Source organism: Madurella fahalii (assembly GCF_045866475.1).
Source record: "Madurella fahalii IFM 68171 DNA, scaffold_2, whole genome shotgun sequence".
Classification (NCBI taxonomy): Eukaryota; Fungi; Ascomycota; class Sordariomycetes; order Sordariales; genus Madurella; species Madurella fahalii.
The window spans coordinates 48,938-62,971 of NW_027263972.1; the positions used below are offsets into that span (position 1 = coordinate 48,938).

At 43.3% G+C, this 14,034-nt stretch overlaps 2 protein-coding genes across 2 annotated transcripts; both read right to left on the minus strand.

The window, feature by feature from the left end:
• MFIFM68171_02775 (Methyltransferase type 11) lies at positions 1–917 on the minus strand (the record flags this gene model as incomplete). Its single annotated transcript, XM_071058197.1, has 2 exons — positions 1–297; positions 360–917. The coding sequence occupies 2 exons, from the start codon at positions 915–917 to the stop codon at positions 1–3; spliced, it is 855 nt and encodes a 284-aa protein (XP_070914298.1).
• Positions 918–12,118: 11,201 nt separating this feature from the next.
• On the minus strand, positions 12,119–13,511 carry MFIFM68171_02776 (uncharacterized protein; the record flags this gene model as incomplete). Its single annotated transcript, XM_071058198.1, has 4 exons — positions 12,119–12,602; positions 12,671–12,754; positions 12,824–12,905; positions 13,070–13,511. 4 exons carry the CDS (start codon positions 13,509–13,511, stop codon positions 12,119–12,121), a joined length of 1,092 nt encoding a protein of 363 aa, XP_070914299.1.
• Between the last annotated feature and the right edge of the window lie 523 nt (positions 13,512–14,034).

Genomic DNA, 14,034 nt, shown 5'->3' on the forward strand with positions numbered 1-14,034 from the left:
TTACTTCCTACGTAGAGTAGCCAGGAGGTGGTCTGCACATCCCAAATACTGTTCCTTGGTAGAGTAGTAGTCAAAGAGAAGATCCACCCAGGCGTGCACAATCTCGTCGCTCGACTTCGCAAGTGTCGCATCGAGGCCGCCTCCCAGAATGCCTTCAGTTGACCGTAACTCTACAAGATCCAGTGAGTCGGCAAACTGCCTTGAAAAGAAGGCGCGAATGTCGTCGGGGCGTGTGTGAAAGGACTGCACTGTTATGCCTTGCCCCGGTTCGGATTTCTCATAGCGGCCGTCAGACAACTGCCGTGTAGCCTGTGAGAACCTTGCATTTGCAGCATGTGAATTCAGACAGGGCCACTGACGTATTTTGTGTAAAAGTCTTTGAACTCGACGATCTTCCTCGGGCTCCTCATAGCAATATCTCTCAGGTGCGCTTCGATACTAATGAAAGCCACGAACACAACACCCCCATCGCGTTTTGCTAGATTCAGTGCGTGCGCGACGGCCGTTGCGCGCTCCAACTCCTCCATAAGATAATAGAGGGGGCCAAGAAGCAAGACTGCATCGTAAGAATCGTCAGCGAGTGTCGGCTTCTCGAGTGCGTTCCCAACGGCGATGCTGTTGAGTAGCGGTAGATTCCCAGCGGCTCGGCGTTTATCTTGCTCGGCTTGCGCGAGCTGTATCAGTTCTGGACTTAGATCGACCAGATCAACCTTGTGTCCGTCATCGGCAAGTGTGAATGCTATCCTGCCAGGCCCGCCACCGATGTCAGCAATGCGTTTCCCCGAACCCGAGGCCAAGCCCTTGCGGATCGCGCGCAAAGTAATCTCCCGCTCTATGGGATGATCAGCTAGACGATGGCTCTCCAGCTGGGCAATGCCCTGATATAGCTTCTTGACGGTCTCGATAGCGGTCGGCATAGCTGGCAGATTGAGGGCGTTAAGGGCGAGTATCAGGCGCTCGTGTCTAGGTAACAATGTTGGGAACTGGATGGCTACGGCCCCGCTCTCCTCGGGACTCTCGGCAAGCCAAGATGATCAGTATCGTACGGTACGGTACTGTACTAAAACAGTCGTCTGGTTTGCAGATCTGCCGGACTCGGCATTCCCGGGGTTCCTCGTCCGGCACGTGCAGCCTGGACTCGTTGTCCAATTTTACACGGAAAGTTCCGCTACGTTTGTGAAAACTACTTAGGACAGACCAAATTCTGTGTTTACTACCTCGCTCTAGGGAGACGCACGTATGCGAGGAGTTAGCTGCTTAGTGCCCCCCCAAGTATTTCCACCGACCCGCGAGTCTTAGTGTAGAAATACGACGGAGCCCGGTAAATCTCGCACCATTTTCCCGACAGCGCGGGCACAAAGCCATTGATAATCGTTCACCCCCAAATAACCGAAGCCCTAAACAGCGGGCCAGCATATGAGATAAACAAAGAATCGTGGGTATACAGTGTATCCCTATATCGCCGGAGGGAGCCTAACTCACGCGAGAGTTAAACGACTACTTCCTATCCGTATACAAAAGAGGGAATGTCCTTAAGTGGAAGTATATTTCCAATACAGGGAGAAGATAGAGTCTGATAACGCAGTTAAACCCATAAAATGGAGGTACGGTACAGCTGCCTCTTCATTGACAAGGTCAACAACAAACGGTATCTGTTTGTTCACAACTTGTATAAGTTAAAGATCACTAATACCATGCTTAGGTAGTCTGTATCATCGTTACCAATGAACTCCTCGTTTTCAATGTCACTGAAACCCTGTTTAAGGGACCACGCTTACAGGGCCCGACGGCGGCCTGATTTCCGAGATGTTCTGCTACGGCCGGATGCGCATTACACCCCGCTCCGCCGTGTTCGCCCGGCTGATCCAACAAGTGCCTAACCCCCTCTAGTTTATGTACTATGCCAATCCGGAAGCCATATCCCTGTGACGGCAATCTATATAAAACAATATCCTCGCCCACTAAGACGGCACCTCCGACTTTCCCGACTTCTACATCAGCGACTTTCAGCTAAAGCACCACCATTACCCAAGACCTCAATCAAGCCCTCCAGTGCCAATTCGTCGCCGCCCACATCCACAAAGTCTTTGTCCCACCCTTCCGATCACCTTCCAGCTTCCTTCCACCCGACCCGAAGAACAAGAAGGAAGCGAAGAATACCACTAACAGCCTACATCCCCGTAGGCCGGTCCCCCACTTACGCGTTATCTCTGCTTCTAAACGCTCCTCAGCACATAATCGGACTCAACTGACCCGACACTGTCACCTCCGCCGCGTCCGACGGGCACTCCCGGCCCACGGACGCGGGTGAGCTCTCATCGCACAGGCGAGGCATCTCGAGCAGGACTGCCCAGCCCCGTCTGGCCCGCTTGATGGGCGCGAGGCGGACATCTAAGATACACGCGCTCAGGTATTACGAGCATGGGTGCATCTGCCACCGGCTCCGGGGGCTGGGGCGGACACGCCCGTATCTCTATATAAGAGACTACAGGACTTGCAAAATTGTCCGGGTAGTGAGATAGCTGATTTGGCTATAAAACAGGGGTCTTCCTTAACTAATTGTTAGTATTTTAGAGTTAAAAAAGCTATTAACAGTTATCAAAATTCGTGTACAGAGCTGTTATAAATCCTTATTAGACTAAAAAGTCTTGGCTACTAATCACTTACAGGCCCCGTATCCAATTTTTACAGTGTCTATTCCTCCCGTTTTTCCATCTCCGAACTCTCCTAATTCTACAGTTCTTTAAAATACCTCTACATCGTCGTTAACGTACCCTCTAAAATCAATTTTACAGCAGCTGTCGTGAATACCGCTCTCTATAAACTTTCGAACTCACCCGAATGGTACCTCGCATGCAATATATATATGTTGTTCTCCTTCCTGTATAGTGTCGTACCGTTGAGCTGCAGCAAACCTTGTTGTAAGAGGGCGCGTAGTAAACTACCCTGCCAATGAACTAAAAGATCTGCCAGTTCAATCACTCCGTGATTGAACGCTACGCACCACTTTCTTATATCACGTACCTAGGGCTACGCCCTCAGCCAGTCCTGTGACACTTGTAGTACCTGCAGAAGCAGCTATAACGTTATCTATACAATGCCTTGTTATAGGTGAACCTCTTAGTTAGCTTCCTTTAATAGGTATTGAACCTGTTATAGCTTATAATCTAGGCTTTTTTACAGTCAAATATACTGAATACGGTGCTTTATACTAGTTAGATAAGCGTCTTATGGTATATATTGCTCTTCTGTTCTATTAAATATACTAATGAACCTATAGAACTTAAGATCTATAAACCTAAAATTCGGATTCTATTGTTTGCAAGGCGATATTACCTTTCCTCCTTAGTAGCTGTTACTTTCTTTTCTCCTCCGTCTATTAACTGATAATAGGTTCTATATTTTAATCTTTCGAGACAACTTATAGCGGTATAATAATGCCTTTACTTTCACTTCCATCTCTATAAGTCAAACTATATACAGGGTTATAGGTAGTAGCTCAATAGACTACTAAATCTATAGTACCCTATATTATCTCCAAGACCTACTTGAACCTATCCTAGGTCAACCTCTGCAATTTACTTAACTCTACCTCTTTAACCTATAAATAGCTACTATATATTGTCTAGGGTATAGTACAGACCTTGACCCTACTTTTCTCTCTAAGTTTATAGAGTTCTTATATACTAACAACCTCTTTATTTCTTACTACCTTATTTTACTTAAATGTTTTATAGTGATTTCTAGCCCTCTATAGATATCATTGAACCTTGAAATGTGTAAAGGGGGTTGTTCTGGGAATACGTTGAGAGAGATGGACTACGATGTCTCAGTACCGAAAAGGGTTCGATTAGTAGGCGATAGCTTTACGAACAGCCTCCTATTGTCATTGACTATATAGAAACTGATCCTTACGGATTATAAGTTCTCTGCATAAGAAGGTTTCCTATGGGGTTCTTATCTACCCTAGTATAGTGACATCATCTACCGTTATTCGGCTGGTTCTCCCGGTTTGGCCCAGAGGGCTCTTGTTATAATTTATCCTCCTCTCTGTAGAACCTATCCTTAGGTTTATATTATCTGAACTCAGGGAAGGGTAGTAGTTGGGATGATATCAGGTAGGTATCAAGTGCTGTTTGAACCGTATAAGGTTAGATAAGGATTGAAACGCTGTATCTTATAGGGCTCTCTTGCTCCAGAGGTTGTGTGGTGAGAAAGAATTGTGACTTTGGTAAGGGGTAACAAGTTTTGTACTCGAGGGGTTTTCAGTAAAATTTCTGTTGCTGCCCGGGTTTAGTGGGATACGGCTCTGCAGTGCTGGTACTCTACTTTTCCGGCTCCGGTATACGTTCTGAATTATCGCTAAATTGCCCGGATTTCTGTCCGATTTCAAGCATTACTATTTTCATAGAGCTTAGATAGTATATATGCTCTTGCAATTATATAGTTTGTATATAACTGTAAATTATAGATATATATTGACTCTCTTTACTCGGGTATAAATACCTCTCTCCTCTCCTACTTCTTCCAAAACTTTTCTTCTTCAGGCCCCTTTCTATACATTATTTCATTTGCTTTTCGCTCTACTCCTATACGTAGTTCACTGCCTACCTTCGTCTCTCTCTCCCTCTCTCTTACTTTCTTTTTTCGTCGTCGCTTCGGTTACTTTTCCGTCGCGATGGACGCCTTTACTACCTCCGCCGCCGAGGTCATACTGTGTATAAAATGCATTCGCTCGGCATTTAAAAATACCAATCCTCGCTCCAGCGAGGTCCTTACGATTGACTGTTCTTTTAAGCAGTTGACCTCCTCGTGTTACTCCTATTACAATGTAAGGAAAGAATTATATATGCCGGTAAATTATATATATTTTCGGCGGATTGACGGAGGATTTGCTAACGATTGTAGGCCATTGCCGGAATGATTAGTGACTCCGCGACCTTATAATTCTTATCGACGCGGTTCGTGCTATTGTCAATTATCGTGTGGAGGACGCCGAGAGCGAGCTCGACAAGGGGTAATCGCCCTTAAGTTTCTACGCTGTCTCGCCGTAGCCGCAAGAAGATCGCTGCTGCCGCCAAAGATCTAGTCGGGGCTTTCGACGCCGCCGAGACCGCTTATCGCCGCCAATTCGGCATTTCCGGCGGTGGTATATTGTTCTATGGTCACGCTGTATAGCTAACTCCACCTGTAGTAGTTGTTCTGCCCTGGCTGGAACTATAGCCGCAATATCGAGGTCCAGTCTCAGTTACTATGTTCTTACTGAATTATCGCTGATTTTTCGTAGTACGAGTCTGAGGTGTGCGCCTAGGAGGTGTGGTCTATCGCTCGTCTATCGCTTAGCGATATTAGTTTTGTAGGTTAGTCAGGTGCTAAGCGCCGTTTCCTTAAGAAGGTTAAGGAGGAGATCGCCGCTAATGTAGAGGATGTAGAGACCTAGTAGGTTTGGGTAGAGGTGGCTCCTGACTTGGAGCTGGTACCGACCTCAATTTTCTGAGGTTTATGTTGTTTTTGGGGGGTTTTTCTAGGGTGTTTCAGTTGGAGTTGGCATCTGGTATACCTCGGGATATAGCTTTATACAGGTAGATATTAATTAATATCTTATTGCCTACGCTTTCGCTGGTTTTCGTGTGTTTTTCGAAATTGCGATACCAATTTAGATGCATTCGCTATATCTTCCTCTAATACCTATTGATTGTACTCCGAAGGCTAGCTTGCCTATTTAACTAAAAAGAAGGTTTTACCCTAGAATTTTCTCTTATCTCGAATCTCTTTAACTTCCTACTCTCCGTCGTCCTCAAGGTCTGGTATCGGCATTATAGATAAATCGTCTTCTTTTCGGCTATACTATGGTTCTAATATTAATATAGGAAGTATATTATATAAACGATTGTACTTGTCTAGGAGTACCAGACGATAAGCTAGCGATCCCACTCGGTTTAGAATATAAAATGGACCGATGAACTTGGGTACCAATTTCTTCGGTAACTTGAATCTCAAATTCCGGGTTGACAATAATATTAAACTTCTATTCTTAAACTCCTTTTTTGTATACTTCTTATCGTAATATCGTTTCTGGACTTCTATAGCTTTAGCCCAATTTTATTCTAACTATTTTCTCAGTTCAGTAAGTTTTTTAATTCCTTCAATTGCACCGGATATCCTTCTCTCTTATATATCGCCCTCGATATAGTGGGAAATCGGAGGTTACTAACCTATTAGTACTTCAAAGGGACTTATCTTAATTATGGAATTGATAGTATTGTTGATAATAAATTCTGTTTCTAGGAGGAGATTTACCTAGGTAATTTGGTTTTAGTATACGAAATAACAGAGGTATTGAATGAGTATCTAGTTTGCTTGCTCCGTTTGCCTGTCGGTTTATAGGTAAAAAGCGGTTGAAAGCCGCTTATATACCTTTTATAGGTAATATAGATCGCTTTAAAACTATAATATAAAAACAAAACCTCGATTACTGATATAACTATTAATAGGGCTATACTTAAGTTTAATCTCTTTATAAACAAGCTCTGCTAATTCTTAGCTAGTGATAGTAGTAGATACTGGGAAGAATCGGTTTATCTTCGTATACCGATCGATAACCACTAGAATTGTATCCTTCTCGGAGCTATCGGGACTCTTTACTACAGGAAAATCTATAATAAAGTCTATAGTGATCTCGCTCTAAGGTCGTATAGGAATCGGCAACGATTCGAGTAACCTGTACGGCTTATACTATTTTATTTTATTGACTTGGCAGGTATAGTAGGTTTTATAGTAGTCTTTAATATCTTTAGTTATACTATACTAGAAGTATTTTCTTTATCATAGTTCGAGCGTCTTCTTGATACTAAAATAACCTACTAATAGATCGTTATAAAAAAGCTGAAGTAACTTCTATTTAATAGCTTACTCTACTAGGACGAATAATAGTCTTTAATATAGTAATTCTTACTTATATCCAAATACTTATTTAGGTGAAACTCTTAGGTTTCGGGCTGGATTTACTAGCCCTTCCTTGATTTTCAGAGTCACCGGATCTATAGCTTCTAGCTCTAGAATCAATTCTCTTATAGATTTCGACGGTTCTATAGTATAAACTGCTTCTAGTCGAGTATACTCTCTTGTATATTGACGAGTAATAATCTATTCCCATCTAAGCTAATCGGCTTCTTAATAATCCTAAAGTCCTAGTAGGTAAATATTTAACGATCTTATAGTGACTTCTAAGGGATAATCTATTATTTCGAGTTTCCAACTAGCTAGTTTGTTAGGGTCCTATATACTAGTATTTTCGCTATTCCCTAGTATATAGTAAGCTCTCTTAACCCCTTCTGTAGCCATCTTTCTGACCTGGGTACTGGCCAATTTGCTAGGGTTTCTTGTACAAGCTTATTTACTCTCTTCTGTATAATAGGCAATCTGATTTCTTTCTGTAATCAGCTTTCTAATCCAGTTTGCCTAAGCAATTTTACTCTCAAAAGTAGGTATCTACTCAAGTCTGTCAGGACGTTCTTTATCTTCGTAATCTAGTCTTCTCGAGGGGCTATTGGCCGGATTTCGCTTTCTAGACTGATGCTTGATAGTAAAATCAAATCCTACTAGATATATATACTATCTAGCCTATCGGCCGTTCAATCGGTTTTACTTTATAAACTTTTATAGGTTATTATAATCCGAAAAAACAGTGACTTTATAGCGACTTCCTTTAATATAGTGTCGTTAATGCTTGAAGGCTTCTACAATAGCTATTATCTCCTTGTGTTAGATCGAAAATGGGGATTGCTGTGAGAAAAGGAGAGTGAAAGGATGATTCGCATTGAAGGAGCGGCGTCTGCGCAGCTATCGCTTCTAAGGAGGTGGTAGGTGACAGTGTTGAACTCTGAACATTCCAAAACTTCCGGCGAAGCCGGTAATTTATAGGCCTCTGACCCTGGCAGTGCTCCGCCTGCACCTGACACCCTCCTGCACCTGACACCTTGTTAGGAGTTCTATAGTCCTTAGCCGGTCTAGAAAACTTCGCTGACTAGAACGTAATGGGACGTTTTCGATCCTCTTTCGGGACCTACGATAGGACAGCTCCTATTATAAAGTTAGAGGCATCTATCTCAATAATGATAGGGAGTTCGGGGTCGAAATGATATAAAACTGGCATATCTTGAAATGCTCTTTTAAGCTATACGAATGCCGTACGTTCTTCGGCTTCTAACTAGAGGGTCCCCAGTTTTCGTCCGTTCTATAACCCCTTTAACAAATTGCTTAATAGTAATATAATCTTCGAATAATCTCAAATAAATCAATAGTAAAAATAATAAAATCCTAAGAAAACTTGGATGTCTCGATAGAATTGGGGTTCAGGCTAATCTTAGATACTTTGAATTTATGCCGAATCTATACCGATACCTTTAGGAGTTAAAATATAACCCAGAAACTCTACCTAATTTTAGTAGAAAGAATATTTACTGGGTTTGCAGTATAACTATGCTTGTCTCAGGTGTTCTAGGACTCGTCAGAGGTAAGTCGTATAGGTTTCCCGGTCTAAGGAGAAGATTAAAATGTCATTTAAATAATATACACAACAATCGTTTAGTAGCCTGTCTAAGGTAATCTAAATATAACTTTAGAAAGTTGTAGGAGTATTTGTTAGACCAAAAGGTATAATAAAATACTCGAACAAACCTATATCAGGTACGGAAGGCCGTCTTCCATTTATCTCCTTCTCGGATACAAATTCAGTAGTATAACTCTTTTAGATCCAACTTCGTAAAATACTTTACTCCGGATATTCGGTTTAAAAGTTCCGAGATCAACGGTAAAGGGTACCGATTCTTAACCATTATCTAGTTAAATCTATAGTAATCTATATATAAGTATAGAGTACTATCTTTCTTTAGGACAAATAAAATAGGATTTATAGCTGAACTCTAGGATAGGCGAATACAGCCTTTTACTAGGTTTTCGTATAGGTATTCCTCTAAAATCGAAAGTTTATATCGTAATAGGGAGTGGGGGGGTCTAATAGGGGGAACGGTATTAGGAGATGGATTGATGGTATAATCGGTACTTTTGAAAGAAGGTAGAATATTTACATTACTGGAGTTTATAATATCTATAAATTCTGAGATTTTAGGAGGGATATCTTTAGGTTTTTTAAGGGTATTCTCCTCTTCCTCCTCTAGAAAAAGCGCCTCCGGTATATCTAGGTACTATATTAAGGAGTAAATATAAGCTTCTTCTCGATATATTTTTAAGAATTTCTTTGGGTTTTCAATCCGAATACACTCCGATTCCGTTATAGACTACTATAAATTCCCTTCTAAGTATAATAAGATCTTATAAAATATTAAACTTAGTATTCTAAGAAGAATAGGGGAATCATTTGTAATAAAGAGGTAATTGATAGCAGTATAAGAAATATATATTCTCTTAGTAATTCCTTAGCAGTCTATTAGCTCTAAAGGAACTTTATAAATACTAAATATTTCAACGATATAATAATCTATAAACTGAATACGAGGTAATTATATCCCGATCTATTAGAACTTCTACTGCTTTACGAACTCTAGACTGATAACATTAATCTTTACTTTAGTATCGAGATCGACTGTAATAGACTTAGGAGTATAGTTCAATAAGGTTATAGAAGTGTATATTCATTCTTTAACTAGAACCTCTAGTATATCATCTTTACCAATATAATCGGGGTTTATATCCCCCGGTATCTACCGTTTCCCCGCTGATTTAGACGCGATCTCCTACCTCAGCGACTAGGGTACCTAGTAGCTTTGTTTACTAATACTCCTTTTTATAGGCAGTTATTAGCAAAATAGGTATTACTACTATAAACGAAACAAGTTAAAGGGTTTCTCTAACTGTCTATATGGTTTAGCTGATTGAAATAAGATGGGGTTAACGTAGGGTAGTCGTTAGATTTCGTATATAGCGTCGTTGACTATACATTTCGTTGGTAATAATAGGATAATAACGCTCTTCGAAGATAAAATAACGATTTATAGGTTAGGGAAGAATATAATGAAGGAGAAGAATGAGAAGGATATCGGGACGAATGTTTAGGGGCTTCCTAAGGTTCTCGGTACTATAAACTATACCAAATTTGAGTAGCGAGTTTAACTATCACCTTTCAAGTCTCTAGCTTGTTATAGATATATAAGTTGATATAGTTGCTAATTATAGATAAAAGCTTTGTATAAAAGATAAGAGTATAAGCCTTTTCGTCCTACTTCGGGAATTAGGCCTTAAAGGATTCTAAGTATTAATAAAAGTCTAAAGGAGACTGGTTTTCTCGTTACTTAATATCATTAAACTACTTTGCAACAGTAGATTCTTAATCTATAAGATCTCGAATACAGTTCAGTATCCAATCTTCAAACGTTTTCTAGTCGTTTTCGACCTCTTATCATATATCTATCAGAAGATTGTTATAATAACTATACCATCGATTACAAAGACGTTCTTCTATTTAATCTAAGGCAAGAAGGATCCGGTTTATACCCGTTTTAAACCGTTTCGAGTCTCCTATAAATACTTGTTATAGATCTTAGAGCTATTCCAAACGGCGTCGATAGGTAATATTATCAGGGAACTGAATCAGATACTTCACCTTAATCACCTTTCGATCTTTATTATAGTCACTAGAATCTGCTGAAGGAGAACGATATCGCCTACATTTCGGTAAGGATTTGCCTAGTAAGATGCCTAACTTCCGAAGCAAACTCTCTTCTTATTCTCGTAGTTATTTCAGCACTTCCAGTTACTATATCAGAAGAGGAGTTGATTCTAATAGGTTATCATAGTAAGGAGCTTAACGTAGAACCCGAGAGTCCGAAAGGGTATACGAAGATATACGAGGTCGAAGTCCTGGTAATTCCGACCGATAAAGGCGCACAAGATTTGTAGGTGATTAGGGGGTGTTTTCCCCTGGACTCGACTCTGCTCCCAGCTCACGGGAGGTACTTATCGTAGGTGCTATCTCGGCCTACGGTAGAACGGAGGGATCAGAATTATAAAGGGGGTTGTTCTAGGAACACGTTAAGGGAGATAGACTACGATGTCTCAGTACCGAAAAAGGTTCGATCAGTAGACAATAGCTTCACGAACAGCCTCCTATTGTCATTGACTATACAGAGACTGATCCTTACGGATTAGAAGTTCCCCGCATAAGAAGGTTTCCCACGGGGTTCTTATCTACCCTAGTACAGTGACATCATCCACCGTCATTCGGCCGGTTCTCCTGGTCTGGCCCAGAGGGCTCTCGTTACACCTAGTAGGCTAGCCCCCGACCTGTCTTTTCTAACGTACCTCCTAAGCTCTCCCTAACGCTTCCTCCACTGTAAGGCCTTGCTCCTGATCTCGATCCTGATCCTGAGCTTTGTTTCTGACCTTAGTTTACCCACTAGCTAATAGTAACAGCAGGTTTTTCGGATACCGTTAGCTGCTGTGGCAACGGAGGTTTATAGCCCTGTCTTCATCTCCGGAACCTCCAATATAGCCTGTTGTAGGCCTCTTAGATCAGGGAGCTTGGTAGGCGCCTTGGGGTCTCTAGACCATGCCTGGCCTGTAGGAGAGGGTTCTGCAGCTGGGCTTCAAAGTCTGTGAGTCTCTTGTTGAGATATAGATCCAGTGGTGGTACCCAAGTCTCTCTCTCGAGGTTTCAAATAGGGGTAGCTTTGTAGGCCCTGTTTTCGTACATAATTGCTTTTGCCTTCTAACTAGTAGACCATTCAGCAAAGATTCCGTTCCGCCGACAAGGCGATAAGTCCTCCCCTCCCCCCCCCCCCTTTTTTTTTTTTTGAATTGCCATTTTCGTGGTGCAACGGTTACTTTCGCAATGGGTGTAATGGTAGAAGGGGGCGGGGCAATGCGGTGCGCGAAAATTTGGCGTCTGTTTTTAGCGATCCACTGTAGAAGTAAAACTTCTTTTCTCTATTGAGATATTGTGTTAAATTGGAGTCCCTCCCCTATAGTTACTACCCTGTTGTCGTTGCCTCCTTTTCCTCCCACAACTCCTTAAACATCCCTTCTTTGTGCAAGAGCTCTCTGGGCGCACCTATTTCTACCGCCTCCCCCGCCTCCATAACAACGACGACATCGTACCCTTTCACCATTTCGATCGATGTACCACCGCCAATACAGTACACTCCCGAAACTCCTCCTCTAAAATGGTCCTCACCTTTACATCCGTCTCAAAGTCAACGCTACCCGTCACCTCGTCCAGCAACACCACTTTGGACTTGCGTAGGGCTGCCGCAGCGAGACAGAAGAGTTGCTTCTGGCCCGGGGAGAGGTCAAGCGAAGAAAAGTCGGCATCAATACCGCCGCGGGCGGAGACGACGTGCCAGATGTGGGCTTTGGTGAGGGCAAAGATCAGCTCGGTCTCGGAAGGAGGGTCGTTGTCGGAGGCCAAGGGGCAGAGATTGGAGCAAACAGAGCCGGGGAGAGAGATGGGGTCTTGGTGCAGGCATGCGAGGCGAGTTCGGAGGGTGGAGAAGGGGATGTGAGAGAGGTTGAGGTTGTCGATATAGAGGATGCCGTGGCGGAGGATGAGGAGGGGGAGGAGAGTAAGGAGAATGGAGGATTTGCCGCTGCGGATGGGGGCAAGGCCGATATTAGTAGGGGTTTATGGTAAAAGAAGAAGGTGGGGTAAGTGTACCTGCCGGTGCGGCCGCATATGGCAACTTTGGAGCCCGGTTTGATGTCGAGGGTGACGCTCCGAAGGGCAGGTTCAAGGTCATCGCTGGTTTTCCAAGGGTCAGTCAGGAAGATCAACTCAGATCCAGATGGTCCCAGACCAAAGGTGACCCACCTATACGATGCAACAACTCCGTTGATTTGGATCTCGCCTTTACTCGGCCACTCGTTGGGAACATTAATGGTCCCTTTCTCCCCTCATCCTCCTCCGTTGGCGTATCGTTCACAAAGCCCCTCACTCGGGAAATTGCCCCAAGGGATGTCTTCAACATTGTCCACAGGCTCACCAGCGTAGCTAAACTTGAGCTGAACCCGATGAGATTTACCATGGCGAGACCGACGGCGCCGCTCGAGCTCGTACCGCCGAACAGGAGCGCAAACGACACCAAGACGACGGCTATACCGGCAACTACCAAGTCAAGGACAAGGTTTAACCACCGTTGGATACAGCACATGAGATAATATGGTTTCTGAGACAGGTCTAGACGGCGGCGGTGCCCGTCGAGGGCGGCAGTCTCTAGCCCGAAAGCCCGCACCGTGACGGCGCCAGCGAGGGTTTCGGCGAAGTGAGTGTAGAGGGGCGACTTGGCCTCGAGATCGAGGAACCACATCTGTCGAGAGGTGCGAAGGTAGAACATTTGGAGGAAGTACAGGACGGCGATGGCGAAAGGGATGACGACGGCGGTGTATGAGGCGCCAGCGACGATGATGGCTACGGCGATGATTACATCAAGGAGGACCGGCAAACAGCCGATGGTCGATGATATCACGAGAAACGAGGGATTCCGCTGCTTAATCCCCATGCTGTAGAATTATGACTTACGGAATACAGCCAAAAAAAAAAAAAAAAAAGAAAAAGACATAGGTAGCTGTTGGTCAGTTATTATCATGTCTTGGCTAAACCGGTTAAGGGTGACGCCGGCATCAACTTTGGTAAGGAAGTAAAGAGGAGCTCTGAATATCATAGTTATAAATTTCCGGTTCGAGTTTGGAGTTAGGGAAGCATAACGTGCATGATAAGCGAGCGATCCAGACAAGCGAGCGATCCAGACAAGCGAGCGATCCAGACAAGCGAGCGATCCAGACAAGCGAGCGATCTATTTTCCACCACCCCACCACATCTATCTTCAATTATACAACCACAACACTAGGAAATAACAATAACTGAATCAGAAACAGATGAATCAGATGATTCTGCAGCCTCTTTGCATGTGCGTGCATTATACCCAGGCTTTCCGCACATGCCACAGTACCGAATCTTTGTACGAGATCCCCCTGCACTACCACCATTTTATCGCGTTTCCTAGACCAACTGCTTACCTACAG